The 24,161-nt window shown below is 46.5% G+C and overlaps 1 protein-coding gene across 1 annotated transcript in view; it reads left to right on the top strand.

Moving 5' to 3' along the window:
• Rrp4 (exosome complex component Rrp4) overlaps positions 1-24,161 on the top strand; it is a 66,270-nt gene that overhangs the window by 1,834 nt on the left and 40,275 nt on the right. Inside the window, exon 2 of the mRNA XM_067086576.1 lies at positions 19,616-19,725. Within this exon, the coding sequence (XP_066942677.1) occupies positions 19,616-19,725 (110 nt within the window). The remainder of the gene's footprint in view (positions 1-19,615; positions 19,726-24,161) is intronic.

Raw genomic sequence — 24,161 nt, 5'->3', positions numbered from 1 at the left:
ACAAAAAACCCTCAAAAAATGCCTATACATGAGTATTTTAATAGCTTTTTCACAAAAAGTGCATTTAGTCATGAAAATTATATGAAAATACAGTAATTAGTGAATATTTCTCAGTGACAGTACCACTAATGGGCGAATTTTCCACAAATAATGTGTACTGTATGTACATTCCACAGAGAAATCCTCGAATAGGCCTAGGTGAGTCTGCGAATAGTGAGACCGTGAATACGGGGGGTTACTGTAGTCCTGATGTTCTGAAAACTACCCAGAGGTATTATTTTGCCTTCTTAGGCTATGCATATTGTGAAAATCTTACTAAACGCTATTTGTTCCGACACAATATACAAACCCTCGGTCGTTTACATTAGGAATTGCTTTCAGGCGTAGGCTGGAAACGGCCGTTAAACTCTTGAGCAAGGTGGTTAGGCAGTAACTACCGCCAGGTAGGCGGGGATACCCGCCTGCCCAGATGTAAACATTCCAGTTTGCTTTCGGCTGTCATGCGTAGCTGACGTGTTTTCGTTCTCTCCGCCTGACTGTCGTTAAGCTCTTATTATCCCAGTGGGATCTTTCTCTTTTTGTGTTTATATATACGTGTGTTTGATATTTATTAATACAAACCCACGATTTGTGATAACATTGTATAAGCCGTCATGCCCTGCCTGTGTCTTGGGTTTGACGGCCAAGGGCATAACTGGAGTAGCGTAACCAAGTGGTAATGCCTCTTCCAGGAGCCCTTTACGTTGTTGTTGTTGTTGTGGTTCCCCAGACTCTGTTATGCCAGGAAGCCTGCACCGCGCAAGAAGGACACCACGCTTACTGGATCCGACCATAACTGTGTGGTAGTGTGGATGTTGTGTTGTTGTCTAAGGGCTGCCAAGTTAGGGCAATCTACTAAGAGATGTGTAGTTGTGTGGGGACTAACTTGGCAGAGTGGATATATGTCTGTTTGGGTGTTGTCTATGCGGTGTTTGTAGGTGTTTAGTGATTGGTGATGACCACAGCGAAGTCGAGTCAGGTGTACTCTCTCCAATCTTGAGAGCTGTGTTTCTGTGCTGCTTATGTTGGGTGGGGGGTTGCCGAGTATTTTGTTGTTGGGAAGGTTATTAAGTGCTTGTCTGGTGAGGTGAGTATGGATGTGCTTTTTGTTTTGTGTGATGTTTGTGGGTGGTGGTATAGAATTCAAGATATTTGTATAGTGTCTGTGTTGTGTATTCACTATTTGCCTGTGTGTTGGAGGGTGGTCGTGAAGGTAATAGCATGGGCTGTTTGTGTTGTTTATGACCGATGCCAAGAATTGTGTGCCTCTCATGTCTAAGTGTTGCCTGATGGTGAAAATCTTGGTTTCGGCGTGTAAGTGTTCTATTGGTGTGGATTGTGTACTGCCAAGGATGATTCTAAGAGCTGTGTTTTGTATTATTTGTAGTTTGTTTAGTTGTGTGTTGGATATGGCAGGGTGCCAGGCTGGGCTGGCGTAGTTTATTATGGAGCGGATGTATTGTTTGTATACTGTGATGGGCGTTTCTTTTTGTTGTCCAAATGTTGTGCCTGTTAGTGATCTTAGTGCATTTAGTCTAGGTCTGCATTTCTTGATGATGTTACTGACATGTGGAGCAAATGACATTGAAGTGTTGTATGTGACTCCTAGGATTTTTGTTTCGTGTGTGTGTGGAATTGTAGTGTTGTTCAGCGTTGCTGTGGGTCTGTACTGATGTTCTTTGTTGTGACTTGTGAGTAGTGTACTTGTGGATTTTGTTGGTGCTACCTGTAATCTGTTTTGTGTGAGCCAATTTTCAAGTTGTGTTATGTAAGTCTGTACTTGTGTGGAGCATACGTTTTTGTCTGCATGTATTGATATGATTGTTAGATCGTCTGTATATGAGGAGATGTATATGTTGTTGGATGGTGTTGGTATGTCATGCATGAATAGGTTAAAAAGTGTTGGGCTTAGGACGGAGCCTTGTGGGACGCCGTTAGGGGAAGTTTCTGATTTTGGATGACTCGCCATTGTAGTGTACAAATGCTTGTCTGTCTGTTAAGTAATTGGCGAGCCAGCGTTTGGTGTTGTTGTGTAGTGTGGTGTTGTAAACTTTGTTGATGAGAAGTGGTCTAGAGATGGCGTCAAAGGCTTTACTTATGTCTATTGTGATTAGCAGTGTTCTTTGTGGTGGGCGTCTGGAGTTAATGCCATCTTGTATTTTTTGTGTAAGGTTGGTGAGTAGTGTTGTTGTGGAGTGGTGTGGTCTGTAGCCATGTTGAGTGGGTGACAGAGGTATGTGTGGTGTGGTTTTGCGTAAGATGAGGCGTTCTACTACTTTTGATGGTGTGCAGAGTAAAGTTATAGGTCTGTATGAAGCTGCTTGTGTAGGTGTTTTGTTTGGTTTTAGAAGTGCTATTATTTTCCCCAGTTTCCAAATGTGTGGTATAATGCAGTGTGCGTATGAATAATTGGCTATGTTTGTCAGTGTTTGTGTGCCATGTGGACCTAGATGTTTTAAATGAATGTTTGAAATGTTATCGATGCCCATGGCTGCAGAGTTTTTAAGTTGTTTAATGATTCTAGCAGTGTCTTCTGTTGTGGCTAGTATTACTGTGTAATCTAATGGGAACTGTTGTTTGCGTCTGTAGATGTGTCTGTCTTCTTTGTATTTGCGTAGGTGGCTGATTTTTGCATAGTGGTTTATTAAGATGTTGGCTTGTTGTGTGCGTGAAGGGATCTTGTCAGATGTGGTGATTGAGGCGTGACTTTGAGTGTTCCCACTGTTTGAATTGATGAGACTGTTGATAGTTTTGTGTAGTTTGGATGGGTTGGTTCTGTAGTCTAGTGTACCTTGAAAAGTTTGCCAGTTCTCTGTCTGTTTTTGAGTTAATTTGGTGTTTATTTCTGTGTTTAAATCATGTATGCAATTTGTTGTGATTTGTGTGTGTGGGGTTGGTGTATTTCTTAAATTGTTTCGTTCTGTTATGAGTCTGTTTATGTCAGGCGTGAAGTTTGGGTTGTAGTGTTTTCTGTTGCCTTTAGGAACGTTTCTTTTGTCTGCATTGTTTATTATGTCGTTGAATTGTATTGTTGTATTGTTTAGTGTCTGTGATGATGTTATGTGTGTGTGGTTTAACTCCTGGAAATGAGCCTCAGTGGTTTCCAAGTACTCATCCCAGGCAGCGTGCTTGTAGTTAGGGATGGTGTGTCTTGTATGTGAGAAAGTGTCATGTGTGGTTTGGAGTGTTATTAAAATAGGAAGGTGGTCTGATGATAGGTCTGTTTGTGTTTTCCATGTGATTGATGGTGCTATGTTGGGTGAGCAAAATGTTATGTCTGGGGAAGTGAGACTAAAGTTGGCTTGGTGTGGTATGTGTGTGTGCATATCTGTGTTGTTTAGTATGTATAGCTGGTCTAATTGTGTTGAGATGTCTGTGCCTCTTTGTGTGATGTCTTGGTGGGCGTACCAGTCTGTGTGTTTGGCATTGAAATCTCCTCCCAGAAGTATATCTGGGAGGGTATTCAACGCCTGCAGTCTAATTGTGAAGTTTGCTGGTAAACCCAGTGAATATTCTGGAGGGATGTATGTGTTGATGATTGTGATTTGTTTATTTTGCCCTATTTTGATATTAAATGCTTGTAGTTCTGTATGTCTGTCTACTTGTGTTAGTGTTTTGATGTGCTGCATTTTTTCAATGTAGGATATGTTATGGTGTATGTATGTGATGAGGCCTCCGCCATCACCATGTTGTCTGTCTTGTCTGATGGCTGTGTAATTTGGTATGTTTGGTGTTTTATGTGTGTTTCAGTTTTGTTTCTAAAGGCGCCCCTGTACTTTCGGAGATATAGTTTGGGACGCAATATCTTCGCTCCCCTACATCCATCGGGACATAAGAGTTAGTTCCCTTCTTGGGCTTCCGCCCTCCGTGTATAAGGGGCATCACTAATTTCTTCCTACTCATGCTGAGTGTTGCTCTCCGCCTGCGCTTAGAGAATTGCGGGCCAAGTCGGGGGTTGCGGGCGTCATCGATAAGTTCAGCTTCCACGGCGCCCTTGGTGGCCTCCCCTCTGTCCATTTTTCTCTTCCTGTAGGTTCTTCCTTCCCCCCTTTAGTGTATCTCTCTCCTTCGCCCTCTTCGCTCGCTCATCGGCCGAAGACGGGGTGGTGGGGGAGAGTGATCGGGCGACCTCGTCTAGAGTACCTCCTCCTGCTGCTTAGGGCAGTTCCCCTTGTAGCGGGAGGAGCCTCCCTATACTAATCATCTTTGCTTTTCTTTCAGGTTGACAGTGAGCATCACAGACACAGCAGTAGTTGGCTGGATATATCAAAGAATATCTCGCATGAAGCAGTCCCGACATTCATTCAGTGTTGCTTCGGGATCGACCACAATACCTGATTAGATGACATATTTCCACGTCGGGATCGCTCTGACTCTCTTCCCACCAATGTAGATCGATCGCTGTCATTGCTGGTTTTCATGTATGCTGTTGCAATGCCTCCTGCATATCTGTGGTCCATCTGCTCCTCCTGTTCCCTGTGTTATGCTCTTGTCAACTCGACAACAGTCTCTGGGCTGCTCTTCCTGGTCTCCTGCCGCAGCCGCCCTGATCGCTCCTGTCACTGCTGGTGACTTTCAAAAGACATTCTGTCCGTTGCAGTAGCTCCTGCCTTCCGAACCGCTAACGTAGCTCCTGCATCGGATGTCCTGATCGTGCCCGCTTCTTCTCCTAGTGACGTGCCCGGGGCCGCTTCTGTTGTGTTCCTGCCAACTGCCCTGGAGGTTACGATGTCTGCCATCCTGTAGAAGATGGCGTGAAAGGGAAGGAAGTCGCCTTGTGGAAGTGACGTTCCTGGCCGTTGCAATAGCTCCTGCCCTCCGATCCTGTGCCGTAGCTCCTGCATCGGCTGTCCTGATCATTCCTGCCGCTTCTGGCGGTCGTGCCCGGGGCCGCTTCTGTGCGTTCCTGCCAGCTGCCCCAGAGGTTACGATGTCCGCCATCCTGTAGAAGATGTCGGCATGAAGATGTAGGAAGTCGTTCTGTTGAGGTGATGTTCCTGGCCGTTGCAGTAGCTCCTGCCTTCCGAACCGCTGCCGTAGCTCCTGCATCGGCTGTCCTGATCATGCCTGCGGCTTCTCCTAGTGGTGGTGTCCTGGCTGCGTTCGTTGTGTTCCTGCCGGACTACCCTGGAGGTTACGATGTTTCGTGTCCAGCATCCTATAGATGATGTCGGAGTGGAGGTGAAGGAAGCCGCCCTGTGGAAGTAGCCGCCGTCTTCTTCATCTTATCTTCGATTTTGTCTTCTGCAGCGTCTTCCCTTCCTCTCCCGAGGTCCAAGGAGGTCCCGAGAATCGGATAGACCTCCGTCAGCCGAAGGAGAGGAATGCTGCTTCTTCCCCTTGATGCCCTTGCATGTCTAGGGACTGCCTCCTTCCGAGGAGGCAGTGGGTCTCTCGTTGGCTCTTCCCGACCTTCGGGTTAGGAAACTGATTCGCATAGCCCTGGGTTTTGTGTTTTGGAAGCCGCGGGCGTGCAGACCTCAGTTTGTGATCCCGTTCCTGAGTCTTAGAGGTTCCGCCTCTATGATCGGGGCTGCTTCAGGCGCTCGTTCGCGAGCCACTCCGAGTGCTCGAGATTCTATGGAATATCGAGTATCCCGATCTGGTCTGGAGAGATTTTCCTGGGTCCAGTTCGGGAGCAGTGCGAGAGAAAGGGCCGAGGCACCCAGGTGTCTCGGCTCCTCTTCCTGCCAGCACCGCAAGTGCTCCGCGAGTGTTTGCCAGTGCTCGGTCGGGTTCCCAGCCTGGTGTCTCGATCCTGTCGGTTCGAACATCAGAAGAAGCAGGGAAGAGATTCACTTTGGGAGTCCTGCGGGACTTCTAAGGGACTGACTCTCTTCCGGGAGACAAGTTTGTCTCATTGGCTCTTTCCGCCCTCGTGCGGGAACCGATTCGCATTCTCCTGGAAGTCTGCGTCTAAGACTGGTTCTGTGCTTGGCTCTTTCGATCTATTAGGAAACAAAGCAGCCGCTCCCGATTTTCGGAAGTCTCGTGGGTAGCTCGAATTCTATGAATCACGAGCGCTCTCCTTACGAGAGGCACAGAACGAGAGAAAGTGCCAAGACACCCTGGTGTCTGGTTGCTGAGACGCCCGGGTGTCTGGGTGCCAAGACGCCCGGGTGTCTGGGTGCCAAGACGCCTGGGTGTCTGGGTGCCTAGACGCGGTGTCTCGATACTGCCTGCCAGCTGCTTCAGTTGCTCGGGCGAGCTTCATTCTTGTGTCTCGAACTTTAGGGTTCGAGCATGCAAGATAGCAGACAGAATTCGCCTTTGAACCTTCTCGAGGGGCCTCGGCCTCGAAGGAGTTTAGAGTTCGGGAAACTAGCAGTTGTTCACAGCAGACGAGTCCATCCTGCCCAGTTACGATTGTGTTTGCGCAATTGGCTCGGCTCGGCCCCCAGTCGCACTTACGAGACTGGCTCGGCTCGACTCAGCCTGCCAGACTGGCTCGGCTCGGCTCGCCCTGCCTGCCTCCCAGTCCGCCGCATACCAACCAGCTGGATCGCGTTCGCGTGATCGGCTCGGCTCGGCTCGGCCCTACTCGATTTTTTCCGATTCGGGTCCTCGGCTATGTTCGAGTGAACTTTTTGCTCTTCCCAGGAAAGCGCTTTGCCACAGCACAAGTGCTCTCCTTTCCCCATGTAGCAGTAATCTCCTTCGGTTGATTATCGCTCACGGTCCGCCTCTCCTGCTTATCTTACTGGCAGGACAGGTAGGGATACTCTTTTCTCCTCACCTGTTCTCTTCTCCTCTCGGTTGTTCCGAGAGGCACGAGACGGACAGAGAGAGCTCCGACGAAATTTTCTTTCGGAGTTCGGCTGCTTGGCGTGCTTTCGGTATCGGTCCCCCTATTCTCTCGTATTATAACTAGGTAGCCGAGGATAGTTTAATGGGATCTGTCAAGGCCTCCCTCCAAGGGGAGAGGTACAGGAGTTTCATGCATCGGAAACAGCGAGGGTCTTCCTCTTCAAGTTACGATCGCCCCCGTGTTCTCGGAGAACTTCGCGCCGACGAATCGGAGCAAGGATCCCCGGGACAGGACCGCGGCTCCCCCAATGAATAACCTTCATCACTCGCAACCCTTGCGGTTTCTGAGGGACCGAGAGTGTCGTGGACTGCCACGGTCCTGGCTTCCAAGAGCGTTCTCGACCTGATGAATTCTTTTCTTCGAAGGAGTTAATTCAGGTTGAGACACCAAGCTTCCACCCCTGCCTCGACAGAATATGAATTCTTGCCTCAGAGGGTCTTGCCGACTGCAGTTTTTTGGGCAATTCTGGTGCTAAGAAGAAGGACTTTGTCCCAATTCGGATCTCCGGTTTCGTAAGTCCCGAGTTGGCTCGACCCTTGGGAACGAACCCTTACTTGGTTCTGCCTTTCTCTTTCAGAGATTTGCCATATACCCCGGTAATCAAGGTTCCCACCAGGGCACTGACTTGTCCTTTGGACAACGGCCAAGAACTTTGGGTCTTAGTCATCTCAACTCGACCTTGAGTTCAAGCCAAGCCCCCTCAGCTCCTTAGCTAAGAAGTCCTAGGCTTCAGAAGAAGATTGCAACTGCTGATGCCTAGACGAAATGATACTTATCGAGTCTCTGGAACTGGCAGCGACATTGCTGAGACCTGGGAATGGATTCCTTTAGGAGAAGTATCTATTTCCCTTAGGTCTCGGCAATTCTTTCCATCGAACTTCCATCCCGCCACCTCTCCCGTGCTCCCGATTCGGGAAATGCCAGCCGGCTAGAGCTAATTGCCTCGGTACCCTGTCATCTTGCAGAAGCTTCCCCATGGCGGAGAATGGAAGTCTGCTTCCATTCCTCCGTCCTTCTTTCTTCTTCGATGTATGAGGAAAGATTTAGGCTAATGTTTGATTGAAGGAACCTTCGAATATGCTTGCATATTCCCCTCACATCTTGTGTCTACTTACGGATTCACAGATTGAGGAATTGGCGCACACTGGTAAGACCTTGTCTTGAAGTGGTGTGAGCGAGACAATTAGTACCTTCTCATCACCGTCCTGGGCTCAGGGCAGCCTTTTGGCCGTCCGAGAATTCAGGATGGCACTCACTGGTTTCGTTGAACAATAAAACCACAGTAGTGGCATTTGTCGACAAACAAGAGGCAATTGTTTTTTTTTTTTCTTTCCTCCTGTTTCATCTCGACATTTGCAGGTACTCGAGTGTTGTTCTATTGCACACTCGGCAGCTCAATTAACCAGACATTCCTGGTGGGGATGTATTGGTAGGCAAGCCTGGCCTCGGGTTTGAGTGATCGGGACAGAACATGCTGCTCACTCTTTCTTCACGAAGATTCATGCAGAGACTGCTCGACTGAGAAATCCCTACTGTCCTTCTGTTGCCTTTCTACACACAAGTCGGTAATTTTTTCTCGCTCCTTTATACCAGACCAGGGGCCACTCTGTTGAGGCATGCTGTCTTTTGTGAAAACTTGATATCGACGTTTTTTCCCTCCGTATTTGTCCGTTTCGCTAGGGGTTCACAAACATTGCTCACCCCGAGTTACAGACAAATACTTGGAGACTTCGCCTTCATCCGACCTGATTGCCAAGGCATCGAGAAGAATTCCGCTTGACCCAACCTCCTGTGCAGCTACACAAGAAGCGGTTCTTGAGGCAGTACATCCCTGTGTGTTCAGGACTGGGAGACTTTCCAGCTTAACTTGCAAGCACAGGCTTTCTCGCCGAGCGGCAATAGATATAGCTGGATATCCCTTGAAGTCCTCTGCAATACTGTCCCAGGGACTGGATCCGTCTTCGCTGGTGGTGTCGTCGTCGGAACTTCTTCTCGGGTCAGAGCCGCTCGTCAAGTCTGGACTTCCTCGTCTTCTCTGCCGAGGGTTGCTTCTCTCCCTTTCATTTGTGAAGAACGTAGGCCCTTGCGACCTAGTCTTCTATCTGAAGTAGCCTTCGTCTCCTCAGTCGAGAGTTAGCTACGGACGAGAAGCTTCTTCAGTTGTACTGTCCCAGGGAACTGTTTCCTGGGTGGCATGTGACTCTAGTTTAGGGTTCCTGTCCGTGCTCTGCACATGCCCTATGAGAGTCATCTGATAGAGGTATGCCCTCTTAGGACCATCTCTCATCTTACCCTGGCCTTGGTGTAGAAGATGGAAGAACAGGGATGGGGATCATACCTCGACTCCTTCACGGATGTCGTAGGTGGACTCCGAATCCATTGGCATCGACTGTCGGGTTCGAGTCCTTCTTGTTCCCCTCCTCTTTGGACTTGTGTCGATGATCCAGATCATTCGTTACTTTGTCCTATTGGGAGCTGTGGTACTTTCCGAAAGGCTCGACATTCCTAACCTAGATGTCGTCAACGTTTTTGCTAGTACTGTCTCTCCCAAGGAAGAAGTGTCTAAGGACACATCTTCCTCCTGACTTCATAAAGCGATCAAAGGAGGTACTTGGCAGCTGACGACGACGATACCGGTACCTTTCACCCAAGAGCTCACGAAGTCGATGGCTTGGTCCATCCCTCGCATTCCAGAAGTTTCTGTCGGTCTGGAAGCAAGACGTGGTCTCTTAGACCACTCTTGTCTTCTTCCTTCGGTCTTGCCCACAGGCCCTTGGAACCCTTTTTCCTTGGGTCTGTGGTGGCTTCTCAACAAGTTGTGTTGTCTTACCCGGCTCCTTCAAGAGGACGAGTAGCATCTCGCCTAAGGCATTGGTTCTGGAAGTGAGAAGGATTCGAGAGTGACTGGCCTCTCTTCCTCCTCCTTCCCCGTCCTCCAACTTCTCCTCCTTAGGGATGAGAATAGGACTCGAACCAATAGCTGCTGGAACTGGCACTGATGCGGTAAGACTACACATCGAGCACCCGTTCTATTTTTCTTATAGAATCATAGGAGCAATTCCGCTCCTTCCTCTAGCAAGGGGAGGAAGGAGAGACTGGCAATATGGGAACCCTATCTCGGCTTTTCCTTAGTGCCTCCGACTCTAGATCCTTCCAGCCTATTTCGTAGGAGTTACGTTTCCTCACTCATGCGAAGAGGTCCAGTATCTGACATTTGATCTTGCAGTTCCTACACTCCGATCAATATGCCAGAGGCACGGTACTCCTCCTCGCTCTTTCGACCAGGAGGAGTAACCCAGGTGTGTAGAATCCAGTTAGTTCAGGAGACTCACTCAGATTCCTCCCTCCAACCAGTGAGTCTTCCTAATGTAAAGGACCGAGGGTTTGTATATTGTGTCGGAACAAATAACAATTTTTAAAGTAAATTGTATTTTTCCTAACTATACAAACCCGAGGTCCTTTACACTTTATGCCCACCTCATGCCACCCCTCAATCTGAACCTGGACCGAAAGGCAAACTGGAATGTTTACATCTGGGCAGGCGGGTATCCCTGCCTACCTGGCGGTAGTTACTGCCTAACCACCTTGCTCAAGAGTTTAATGGCCGTTTCCAGCCTACGCCTGAAAGTAATTCCTAATGTAAAGGACCTCAGATTTGTATAGTTAGGAAAAATACAATTTACTTTAAAAATTGTTATATTTGCCTTTATGTCATCTGACGTCAAGTTCTTCCTAGCCTACTTTGCATGAACTGACGTTTCCTGTTTCATGCAAAGGGACCCAGAAATCTGACAACTGATCCTGCGTTTCTTACAACCCAATCTTTTTGTCAAAGGCAGTTTTTCCCTTCCTCGCTCTCACGACCAGGAAGGGAAGACAAGGTGGTGAACTCCAGTCAGTTCATAGAGACTCACTCAGATTCCTCCCTCCAACCAGTAAGTCTCCTAATGTAAAGGACCAAGGGTTTGTATATTGTGTCGGAACAAATCACAATTTTTAAAGTAAATTGTATTTTTCCTAACTATACAAACCCGAGGTCCTTTACACTTTATGCCCACCTCATGCCACCCCTCAATCTGATACCTGGGTCAAAAGACAAATTGGAATGTTTACATCCGGGCAGGCGGTACTCCCGCCTCCCGGACAGTAGTCAACTGCCTAACCACCTTGTTTGAAGTTCAACGGCCGTTTCCAGCCTACGCCTGAAAGTAATCCCCAATGTAAAGGACCTCGGGTTTGTATAGTTAGGAAAAATACAATTTACTTTAAAAATTGTGATTTTGTGCCTGGCTCTTTTCGATTTCTTAGGAAACCAAAAGCAGCTGCTCCCAATTTTTGGGAGTCTCGTAGGTAGCTCAAATTTTTGTTAGTCTTGTAGGTAGCTCAAATTCCTGTGCGCTCTCCTGACGAGAGGCACAGGACAAGAGAAAGTGCCGAGACGCCCAGGTGTCTCAATGCTACCTGCCAGCTGCTTCGGTTGCTTGGCTGGGTTTCATCCTTGTATCTTGAACCTTAGGGTTTGAGTGTGCAGGATAGCAGACTCATAATTCCCCTTTAAACCTTCTTGAGGGGCCTTGGCCTCAAATGAGTTTAGAGTTTGGGAAATTAGCACTAGTTCACGGCAGACAAGTTCCACCCTGTCCAGTTCTGATTACGTTTGCGCGATCGGCTCAGCTCACTCGCCTTGCTCGCCCCGCCCAGCCCCTGGTCGCGTTCACGAGACTGTCTCGGCCCGGCTCACCCCGCTGGTGTGCTTTTGGTGTTTTTTCCCCCGGTTGTCTCGTAGTACAATCAGGTAGCCAAGGAGGGTTTTTTGGGATCTGTCAGGGTCTCCCTCCAAGGAGAGAGGTACAGGAGTTTCATGCTTTGGAAGCAGCGAGGGTCCTTCTCTTCAAGTTGAGATCGCCCTCGTTTTTCAGAGAACTTCACGCCAATTCGTCAGTGCGAGGATCCTCGGGACAGGACCACGGCTCCCCCAATGAATAATCTTCATCATTCGCAACCCTTGCAGTTCCTGAAGGGGCCAAGAGTTTCGGGGACTGCCACGATACTTGCTTCCGAGAGCTTTCTCGACCAGATGAATACTTTTCTTCGGACAAGGAGTTCATTCAGGTCGAGACACCAAGCTCCTCCCCTGCCTCGACAGTGTACGAATTCTTCTTGCCTCAGAGGGTCTTGCGGACTGCAGGTTGTTCTGACTCTGCTTCAGCTGGACTGGGTTCTCTCTCTGCTTCTTGCTGTGAAGGGTATTCTCTTCTGTAACAAGAGGCGGCAATATTGGAGGGCAACTGCTGGTTTCCTCCAGGCAGTCTCCTGATGGATCCACAGAACTTCACTTTTAGGCTTCCTCTCCTCGGATACGACCATTCCTGGAAAGAACCCTGCCTTCTGGAGACTGGTCCTGTGCGGGGGTGGGTCTTCCTATACCAGATGGCAATCTGTGGGCAATTCTGGTGCTAAGAAGAAGGCCTTTATCCTAATTCGAATCTCCGGTTTCATAAGTCCCGAGTTGGCTTGACCCTTAGGAACGAACCTTTACTTGGTTCTGCCTTTCTCTTTCAGAGATTTGCCAGATACCACGGTAATCAAGGTTCATACTAGGGCACTGCCTTCTCCTTTGAACAATGGCCAAGACTTTTAGGTCTTAGTTATCTCGGCTCGATCTTAGGTTCAAGCCAGCTCCCCGCAACTCCTAAGAAGTCCCAGGCTTCGGAAGAAGATTGTGGAACACATAGCCCTCTTCTTCCTTTCTGGGAAAGTGCACATAACTGTGTCGCTTTCCACCCCCTATTCCATAAGGGAGGAGGGGGGAAGGGAAGAGAGAAAGAAATATCAACCGGGCAGAAGTTATCCTACTGCAGATGCCTGGATGAAATAATACTTATCGAGTGTCTGGAGCTGGCAGCGACATTGCCGAGACCTGGGAATGGAATCCCTCAGGAAAAGTATCTATTTCCCTTGGGTCTCGGCAATTCTTTTCATCAAACTTCCGTCCTGCTTCCTCTCCCTGCTTCCAATTCGGGAAATGCCAGCCTGTCATCTTGCAGAAGCTGCCCCATGGTGGAGAATGAAGGAGGTCTGCTTCAATTCCTCCATCCCTCTTTCCTCTTAGAAGTATGAGGAAATAGTTAGGCTAACACTTGATTGAAGGAACCTTCAAATATACTTGCATATTCTCCTCACATCTTGTGTCTACTTCTGGATTCACCGATCGAGGAATAGGCGCACACCTGTAAAACTTTGTCTTGAAGGTGTGTGACCGAGACGATTAGTACCTTCTCATCAACATCCTGAACTCAAGGCAGCCTTTTGGCCTTCCGAGAATTCAGGATGAGTTTTGCGGGACTCAGTGGTTTCGTTGAACAACAAAACCACAGTAGTGGCATACGTTGACAAACAAGAGGGAATTGTTTTTTCCTCCAGTTTCATCTGTCGACATTTGTAGGTACTCGAGTGTTTTATAGCGCACTCGATAGCTCAGTTAGCCAGATACATTCCTGGTGGGGATGTATTGGTAGGTGAGCTGAGCCTCAGGTTTGAGTGATTGGGATGGAACATGCTATTCATCCTTTTCCTCATGAATATTCACAAAGAGACTGCTCGACTGAGAGATCCCCACCGGCTTTCTGTTGCCTCCCAGCTCAACAAAGTCGGCAATTTTCTCACTCCTTCGTACCAGACCCATGGGCCGCTACAGTGAGGCATGCTGTCTTTTTGGGAAAATCGATATCTACGTTTTTCATATTTGTCTGTTTCACTAGGGGTTCACAAGCATTGCTCACCCTGAGTTACAGACAAATGCTGGAAGACTTCGCCTTTCACCTGACCTGATAGCCCTGCTTCCAAGGCATCAAGAAGAGTTCTGCTTGACCCAACCTCCTGTAGCAGCTACACAAGAAGCAGTTCTTCAGGCAGTACATCCCTGTGTGTTCAGGACTAGGAGACTGTTCAGCTTTCCTTGCAAGCATAGGCTTTTTTGCTGAGCAGCAATGGATATAGCTGGATATCTCCTTAAGTCTTTTGCAACACTGTTCCACGGACTGGATCCGTCTTCACTGGTTGGTGTCATTGACAGAACTTCTTCTCCGGTCAGAGTCACTCTTCAAGTCTGGACTTCCTCATCTTCTCCGCCGAGGGTTGCTTCTCTCCCTTTCATTTGTGAAGAACGCAGGCCCTTGCGACCTAGTCTTCTATCTGAAGCCTTTTTCTCCTCAGTTGAGATTTAGCTACTGATGAGGAGCTTCTTTGGTCTTGCTGTCCCAGAGAACTGTTCCCTGAGTGGCATATGACTCTCGTTTAGGGTTCCTGTCCTGTGCTCTGCGCACGCCCTTAGAAGAGTCGTCAGACAGAGATGTGCCCTCTTAGGACCATCTCTCATCTGCTCTGTCCTTGGCATAGAAGATGGAAGAACAGGTGAAGGGGATCAATACCTTGGCTCCTTCTCAGATGTCGTAATTGGACTCCAAATCCATCGGCACCTATTGCCAGGTTTCACCAGACTTTCTCTCTTCCTTAATTGACTATGATGTTCCAGGTACGAGGAAGGTGCCTTTGTTAAGAGTATCTGCGAAAGGTGTGGCCCATGCCCAACATCCCAGGTATTCCAGCAAATCTGGAGGGCATGGATGGAATGCAATCTTGTACCTGTCTCAAAGAACTGATACTACCCAGGGTTGTGTGTTATAACTCTGCCACACTGACCAGTGGTGAAACAGGCAACCCCTGTACATGTGGCAGCGGAGGAAGGGGATTGCAACCATCGGCAACCCCCTCCCTTCTTTCCCTTCCTCCCTTCCTAGCCATGGCTGGGGGAGGTCAAAAGGGCTGAGGAGACTCCTCTCCCTTTGTAGAGGAACAAGATTGGGCTATTTCTTTGGGGTGAGGGGAAGCAGGTTTCCTCACAACACCAGGCACCGAAGGCTTAGCGACAGCCAAGGGCTTGGCTTCCAGTGCCTTTGCTCCTACAACTGGTTTGTAGGACACAAAGTCGTTGATCAGTCCCGGGACTCCATGCTTCTTATCCCCAATGCCATGTCTACATTACTCTCCAGAATGAGTAATGAAGAGCCTAACACTGACTGTTCCTTAGGGAGAGACAACTCTTTTAGGAAAACGGTCAGTGGAAGAGGGATGCAGCCACTTTCCTCCTTCTTAGAATGAGAGTTGCCCTAGGATTGGAACTCTGGTGTGCTAGGAGAGTCAACTCCTTTCCTCTTGACACCAACAACCTACTGAACGTCACCCTCTCATCCTGAAATAAGATACTTATCACAGAAAGCCTACCCTGTTGCCTATATAAGCATGGCTCAAAGACCTCTCACTTGCCGAACAAATGGGTTGCGCATATTCTTTCCTATGTTTCTCCGTAAGAGACACAAGGGGTAACTGTCCTGAGCAGCAACAAGTATTCAGTCCTAAGACCAAGGAGAGAGGGCAGAATGAGCACATTCATCCACAGGTGATCCTGAAGAACAGCTTGACAATGAGGAAGAGAAAGTTGGTGAAGGGCATCTAGAACACGTCTTCCTTATCCTTTCTTGAGTCTTGCTAATCTTAGATGCCAAAAGGGTGGACGAGCAAGAACTAAAGACATTGACATTGAAGCAGCAACTGGGGTCCACCGCTTGCAGACTACTACTACAGGAGGATTCTTCCTCCTTCATGGAAGCTGAGGAAGCAGCCACAGGAGCTGCAGCAGACATAGCAACAGCAGCTGGCAAAGGAGAGAGCTTCTCCATGGCTAGGTTGTCACAAGGCAGTGAAGGAGAAGGATGCTGTGGAAATCATACGGCATCAGTCTCGAGGGTTCTACAGTCATCTTTTCATGGTGGAGTAAGTGACTGGTGGTTGGAGACAGGTGATTGACCTCTGCTAAATGAGTTTGTCCTTCAGGCTTGTTTCCAGGTGGAAATGGCGTGTCCAGTTCTGGAGTTCATCAAAAGGGCAACTTCATACTTCGGTAGAAATGAAGGATGTCTACTCTCATCAAGCCTCTTGGAAGGTCCTCTGCTTTTTCTGTGATGGGACCATGTGCCAGTTTAAGGTTCTTTGCTTCAGATTTGGCTACCGCCCCACAGGTTACCTGTGCTTTCACTTTGTTGTTAGCTTGGACCCATTTGAAGGGTATACACTTGATGAGTTACTTAGACATCTGCTGAGTCCTGTCATCTGAGGTGTGCTTGCTTCATGACAGAAATTACCTCCTCTCCTTTTGCCTTGAGGTGGGGATTGTAGTAAACTGGGAGAATTTTTATCTCATTCCCAAGCTGCAGATATAGTACCTCTGTATGCCCATATACTCAGCAGCAGTGAGGGCTTTCCTTTAGGGACTCTTGAGGAAGCATGTTCAGGTAGGTAATAGAGGAGGTCCTGGTCCAGCAGGAATAACCCGTATGACTTTGGCAGGTGGTCTTCAGTCACCTGTTTAACTTTGAGTAGCTCATGTCTCACTTTAGTGGCAGTTGAAGCAACACTAGTCAGTTCCAGGGAAGATCTGGCATGGTGGATGGGTGGTAGAGTCTCTTAGCGGGAGTTTCGTTGCACTCCCACCTCTTGAAATGCACATGTTCATGGATGCATTGAAGGAGGGTTGGCGAACACACCTGAAAGGCACATTCATTTCCAGAGTGTGGGGAAAGGACATACCTTTTCTGCACGTCAAAGTTCTGGAGACGCAGGTCACAAGAAGTTGGTAGGTCACTTGGTAGTGCTGATGAGTAACAACGCAGCCGTAGTGGCATATGTCAACAAACAGGGAGGGATGGTCTTTCTTCCCCTTTGTTAGTTGGCAGTGCTGATTTAGGAGTGGACAGTTTGCCGCTTTGTTGAGGTGTCAGCCAGGTATATGCTGGGAAGAAGGAATGCCCTGGCAGATCATCTCAGTCAGTTTGGGTCAGCTTGTGGGGATGGGATGGCCTCTGCATCCCTGCAAAGCAGAAGGGCTGTTTGAACTTTTGGGGGTCCTTGATGTTTGATCACAATACCAAAGAGGAAGAGGAAGCTCCCCATGTTTTGTTTTTGTGTAGATCCTTAGGACAACCTGGATGACTATGCCCTCATGCTTGATTTGCAGGGTGGTCAACAGAGTGTTCATCACCCTTTGTCTCAGAATGACCGTGGTGGGTCCTTGTTGCCCTTAAGTTGAGTGTTACTCATATCTGATGACCCTTCTGGTTGAGGCCCCAAGAGAGATTCCCCCTTGCTAGTGCTGATGAGTGACAGTGCAACCATAGTGGCATATGTCAACAAACAGAAAGGGACGTTGTTTCATGCATTCTGAGAAGAAGGAATGTCCTGGCAGACCATCTCAGTCAGGGTCAGCTTGTGGGGATGGAATGGCCTCTGCATCCCTGCAAAGCAGAAGGGCTGTTTGAACTCAGGGGGTCCTTGATGTTTGGCCACAAGACCAGAGAGGAAGAGGAAGCTCCCCATGCTTTGCTCTTGCACAGATCCGTGGATGGTGATGGAAGACATCTACCAACGCCCTTAGGACAACCTGGATGACTATGCCTTCCTGTTTGATTTACAGGGTGGTCAACAGAGTGTTCATCACCTTGTCTCAGAATGACCCTGGTGACTCCTTGTTGTCCCCAAGCTGAGTGGTACTCGTATCTGATGACTCTCCTGGTTGAGGCCCCAAGAGAGATTTCCCCCTTGGCCCATTCCTCTCTGTCAGTCACACTTTCAAAGGTACCACCAGGCAGTACACTTCCTTCAGCTTCACATGATCAAACAAGATGACTCCTTAAGTAGGATGCACTCCATTCTCATGTGGGACCCTTTTAGAAGAACTTTTAATTTCAACAGGTAAATGAGGGTGGGTTTCTAGCATAGACAGACAACCTTTACTTCATTCTGCCAGAGGGATGTTGCCCACAGGCCCTTGGATACCCTCTCACTGGGACCTGTGGTGGTTGCTTAACAAGTTTCATAGGCACCTAGCTCATTTTAGACTTGAATGTATCTCACTCGAGTACCTTAGCTAAGTCCAAGTCTGTGAATGTAGAGTGAGTGGACTTGTCTTCTTCTCATTTGTCTCCTTCTTGGAGCAGCATTTAGGCCATAGTACCTGCTGGAAACAGACCAGATACAGGTAAATACTCTCAAGTACTCACTCTTAGTATAGTTCCTAAGATGCATCTCCCCCCACCCTCCCTTTTAACAAGGGGAGACCCTAAGTAGAGTCGTATTCTGAATCCAATATGTGCTATTAGCCAGAATTAGCTGCTTGTTTATTTGAGTTCCCTTACAGGGGATTTCATGAGTCTCGGACTGTCTTTCCTTACTTTGGTGAGTCCTCTTCCTAGATCAGATGCTCACTCATGCTGAGCCCAACCTTTCTGTCATCCCATATGCCAAACTGAGTAATAGGTTGCAGGAGTCATCACGTCCCCTGTTTGCATGTGTAATCGGAAGTGGGACATTTCTGGGTAGGATTCACTGCCAGTCAGTTGTCAGAGCAACTCCCACCTAAGGAGTATCCCCTATATAAAAGGTGATTGTTTTTATTTTCATAAGAACAGGTAACAAATTTAAAGTGATTTGTACCTTTCCTAGGGATACAACCACAACCTTTTATCTTAATCCTATCTCAGCCACCCTGCCTTGTCCCTGTGGCTGAAGGAAAAGTGACTGTGGTGACAGAAGGTGAGTAGGGGATATTCCCCAGCTCACCCCTCACAACTACTAGCTAATGACCACATTTCCAAGTCCATTGGCCAGTCCAGCTCACTTTGAGGATATTCTTACATAGAGGACTCTAGTTTGTATACCTAGGAAAAACACAAATTTCTTGTTGCTGCTGCTGACATGGACTATGCATATAGTTAATGTTATATTGGTTGCATCAGAACTGAACATGTACAAACTTTAGTCCATTATGCATAAAACAACCGTTTATCAGCAGCTGTACATTGCTGCATTTAAGTAGCATTTAAGTTGTTGTAATTATTATAAGTAATATAAATATGATTATAATGTTTTCTGTTGTAGGAATATGTGTGCATAAATTATTTACACTTCTATGCAATATTTTTTATGTATGCTGGGGAACCTTGGATTCAAAGTACTGTACATTGGAAGGCAAGTCCCAATTGTAGTGATATTATTTGCACATGTAAAACATACATGGAGTTATGTATTTTATGTACAGTACTTTACTCAGTTATGTTTTTTTGCTCTTTTTACTTAGCATTTGATGCAGGAGAATTTAGTTTGCAGTAATGGCAGTCGGATGATAATGTGATCATTGCCTACAAAGCAAAACCATGCTCACATGCTATTGAAGATAAACTGACCACTTTTATACTCATATTATTGTCATCTTCATTTCTAAAACAGCCACTTTTCATTTAAAAGATAGCACTCCCTTTCCAAAAGATGGTTGTTTTCCACTGAATATTGTTAGCCAAAAACTCTGTCACACAGATGTTTTATACAAATTGGCAAAAATTTCTGAGTAATGTTTTGTACAGTCACACAGATGTTTTATACAATTTGGCAAAAATTTCTGTACATTTACAGATGGAGGGATACTGAAAATAAAAAAAAAAAAGTCAGAAGCAAACCAGGCAGTTTTGAGTTGCCATATACATACTGCATTTTCATTATATACATCATAACTTCAGATAAATCTTGAATAGCCAGTGGCCCTGTACATATTGGAGTCTGACTCACATATCTTAGTTTAAGGTGTACCATTATGAATTTTATATTTTTTTGGTGTATGTGATATTATTAATTATGATTTTGTGTCATCTTTTTGCACAGAGGACATGGTACTTACATGGAAGATGATGTCCAGGTTGCTTCCGTTGCAGGTTACGTCACACGTGTGAATCGACTCATAACTGTCACGCCATTGCGTCAAGTTTACCAGGGTGAGTGTTTGTTTTTAAGGAAATACAAACTTTCACCTTTTATGTAGGTGTATTTTTCAGCAATGCATGGAATCAGTTATTGAAACTTGTTAACAAGGTACAGATAACTGGTTTTGTATGATTGCTATACGTATACTTTTTTTAAAGTGATAATGGAGAATAAATATGTACAGTGTTGTTATGAGGGGCATGAGTGTATATGTGGGTATTCCATGTCCTCCCTCCTTACTGATCCACTCTATTACTGTGCTACCTGTAGGGGTAGGCTTTGTAGTCCTGCCTCCCCTGTGAGGTGTGTGTAAAGTGGTTAGCTTTGCAGTCAAAAAGGTTGGGCAGTAAGTAAGAAGAAGAAGGGTAGGAAGTGTTTGCTGCTGTCTTCAGGAACACTGCCTGCTCCTTCCATATCTCTCCTGCCTCCTCTGCAGCTACTTCTCTCCTAGTCCTGGGAGGGTACATGTAGGAAGGTGAGTGATCCCCAAGCAGTCTCTTTCAGTGATGAGTTGTTCTAGGTTCAGTGTTGAAGGTGACAGTCCCTTTCTTCAACTGCCATGAGTAAGGGTTGCCTGTTATGTCACCAGGAAACATGGCAGAGACAGGGGACAGAGTCCTGTGTAGTCTGTACCCTCCGTGATGGGTAAAAAATGAAGTTTTCATAATAAAACTAATATTGTAATACTTACCTGAACACCTGAATTAGCCCTTAATCCCACTAGCCCGAACAACTCTTAACTACCCATCCCACTATAGTGGGAATTTTAACAGCCAGCGTTACCAACGCTGCAGGTAAAATCTTGTCACTTGAGCTACCATAACAAACGGTTGGCAACGCTGACACAGGTGTGCGCCGACACGCCCCATTTTCGTCAATTGCTTTATTCAAGGTCAAAATTGATGTGGGGAAGGAGGGTGGGAATCATTCAGGTGTTCAGGTAAGTATTACAATATTAGTTTTATTATGAAAACTTCATATTGCAATACACTCCCTGAACACTTGAATTAGCCCGATTAACAACATTTAGAGGAGGAGGGATCAATTCTATTGCACGCCCCTTTGACAACCGCAGAGATGGTAGCTCACCAATCTGCTCTGCATAAGATATCCATTTAGCCAAACACTCACCATATCAGTCAATGGTTTCAGTGAAGAGACATGTTGGAGAGTACTTTGATCAAGCCAGGTCAGTACTGTCGGCTAGGATACCTATCTAGTTAAACACTCACCTTATCAATCGTTGCTTTTGGTGATGAGACAAGATGGAGAGTACTGTGATCGCCCGTCAGGTCCGTACTGTCTCAGTCTGTCGACCTCCCATGTGGTTCTTCAGAACCTCTCATGTATGGAGGAGTATGGTGACCTCCCATGTGGCTATTCATAGCCTCTCATGTATGGAGGGAAATAAAGCAGTGTGCCGAGCCGCTGATCCTCCGGATAAGGTCCGACGATCGACGAGCGAAGAAGTATCTCGGTGCCGACGAAATAGCCTAGCCTACTAGAGTACCCCGTTGGACTCTCGTAGTGAAACTATCAAAGACTAAGATACTTAAAACGTACTAAACCTAAGTTCATGTGATTATATTATCACTGTTGCCTAAGAATTCTAAAGACTAAAAGGAATTCCTCTATCTGGTTAACCTAAGAATCTCTTCACTATGCAAATACCGCATCAGCTAAATAAACGCCCCTAGATAATAGACTTCGCCGCTAACGTGGCCTAAGAGAATAACCCTCTGCACTAAGCGAATACCACCTCAGCTAAATGAACGCACCTTACATAACAGACTTTGCCGCTACACGTGCAAAATAGTCCGACATCTCATGACCTCAAAGTCATTGGTGTTGCTCCTGATGTTACTACTACAACTATAAAGTGAAGTTTGATGTTCGAGGCGCGTTCTCACATTCAAACAGTTGTGGAAAATGAAGCCCCGCCCACAAAGTCAGGCTCGAACAGACTTTCCTCAAACCGCTCGACAATGTGTTCGACAACCAAATACCCCATTCACAAGTTCGAACATCACTTCAAACACAGGTCTGACGAACCGCGTTCGACAAACCGTTGGACCGTGTAAACCCCCCCTTAAGAGAATAACCCTCTGAACCTCCGCGTTAATACCCCCTCAGCTAAATGAACGCACCCTACATAATAGACTTTGCCGCTAAACGCTGTGAGGCGAATCGAACATCTCTAAGTAAAATGAGTAAACACTGAGACGGACTTCCAAGTAGCTGCTCCCAGAATAGACGGAAGTAAATAATTCCTGGGAAAAGGAAGATGAATTGGACATACTCCGAATACTGTGCGTTCGGGAAAATACAGAGCTGAAGACGACGAAGAACGACCCTGAGAAGCCCTCCGAAAGTAACTAATCACTTTCTCTGACAGCAGACGGGAAGGATTCATGGAGAGACAAGTGTGTGCGGAAGCGGAAGGAGTTTCGCAACCCTTGATAAATAGACTTTAATGCTCCCACCGGACATAAAGGTATCTCCGCTGGATCACCGGTAATGAACACTTGCAGATAAAGAATTTAAACGAACGAGGCAGAGTTTTAACCTCCGACTCTGTCTTCGCCGCAAATTCCGGAAGACAGACAAATATGTATCATTCTAGCACAGGAACCCAACCTAGAAACTGCCTGAAGCTCGCCCAACCCTTTAGCTGAAGCTAAAGCTGTAAGAAAGGGCAACTTCTCAGTGTCTTAACGTTATAGTTTCAATAGGTTCAAAGGCAGGGGAAAGCCAGATAAATATTGAAATACTTCCAATAAGTCCCACGAAGTTGGCAAAAACAGGACATTCAATCTTACAAGAACTTAATCAACGATTGTCTTACTACTTGAAACTTCAGGAATGTGGAAACTAAATATACCTATTGTTACTCTTTAGGGTCAAACGAGCGACAACACATAATGACTTCAGTCAGTTAGAGAAAATTATAAATTACCAGATTCGTTTAGAGAATTCAAGACCCTTTCTCTACTTAAAGAATGCACTGCGTTGTGTTATAAAGATTTCCATAAAAGGACATACCATATTATATTACGTTTTACTCATAAATTATTACTTACTAATTTTATATGATGTTATTGACGCAATTGCCGGGTTTGGATTATGATAGGCACGGGTAAACCACGATACCACTAATATATATATTCAATTTACTCAGTCATGGAATCCCACGCATAGATATGCATATCCCAAGCGACGTATCGATCAAGGCAAATCAAATATATGATACTTATTCCGGCTGATTCATCCATCTACTTCATTAAACGCTGGGAAGGAACGACATGTTTAATCCAATCGAAGCGAAATTCTGTTCACTTAATCCTCCGGCTACCTAACCACACATCACAAAGTTGAGGAACGAACTGAGTGTGGTCCGCGTGTCCACCTCCCACTATGAAAATAATTCGTTCGCTCTCTCACCCATACCCACGACTTTGGCCTCGTCCGCTCACGATAAGAGTCAACAACAAAACGAACTAAGCCACCAAAATAACACGAACTGAACGAAACTATCAAACAATTTACATCGCATTGTTAACCAATTATACAAACTATTCGCAAGACAATATTCTTTGGTAACAACGCTTATTACAACTAAATATAAATTAAACATTCATTTGTACACAAACCTGCACATCTCCACTTGACACCACGTGATATAAAAGAACACTTTCCATATACAACATAAACAGATATTCAATAACAATTGATTTTCCATGTCGTTATTGTAATTAACGACAATACCGCTAATCGTTGCGCGGTAGTCAGCAATGGCTGAATACGAAAGACTCTTGATTTCCCGGAAGAATAAAGGAAAATCCGCTATTTAGGCACAGTGTTGCTCTCTCTACAGTTGCCCTGCAACTAGGTCCAGCACGCGAGGGTTTGGATAATAATAGAAAGAATGCTGTCTTCTGAGAAGTAGTAGTTTCGCATTGGTAGGGACAACGGAACTTCTGTAGGGAGCTCAGGAGTTCCGGAAACCAAGCGTGTTATAGCGAGCAGGGAGCTATTAGAGTCAAGGTCATCTTGACACTCTCCCGCAATTTCCCTATTACCTAATTAATGAGACCAGATGGAGGAAAGATGTAAACTTGCATGTGATTCCAACTTGTAACATCACCTTGGTGACTATTGAAACGGGGACACCCTTAGAGAGAAATAATCCGGAAGACGATGGTTTAATCATGTTGCGAATTAGTCGACAGTTACTGGTCACTTCCGGAGAACCTGACATATTACTTCCAGAGTCAAAGTCCACTCTCCCCCCCAATACCTGAACGAGAGCGACCTAGTGAATCTGCCTGTACTTTGGGACTCCCGATATAAATTGGGGAAGAAGAGAGACTTTCGTTCTTCACACCCTCTCAGGACTATGTGCTATAGTATAGTATTGAGTTCTGTTGAGCCTGTTCCCCTCCGAGTT

This window comes from Macrobrachium rosenbergii, chromosome 43, assembly GCF_040412425.1.
Source record: "Macrobrachium rosenbergii isolate ZJJX-2024 chromosome 43, ASM4041242v1, whole genome shotgun sequence".
NCBI classification, from domain to species: domain Eukaryota; kingdom Metazoa; phylum Arthropoda; class Malacostraca; order Decapoda; family Palaemonidae; genus Macrobrachium; species Macrobrachium rosenbergii.
Note: the sequence above shows the minus strand (reverse complement) of the source record. Positions and strands in the feature narration are given on the sequence as shown.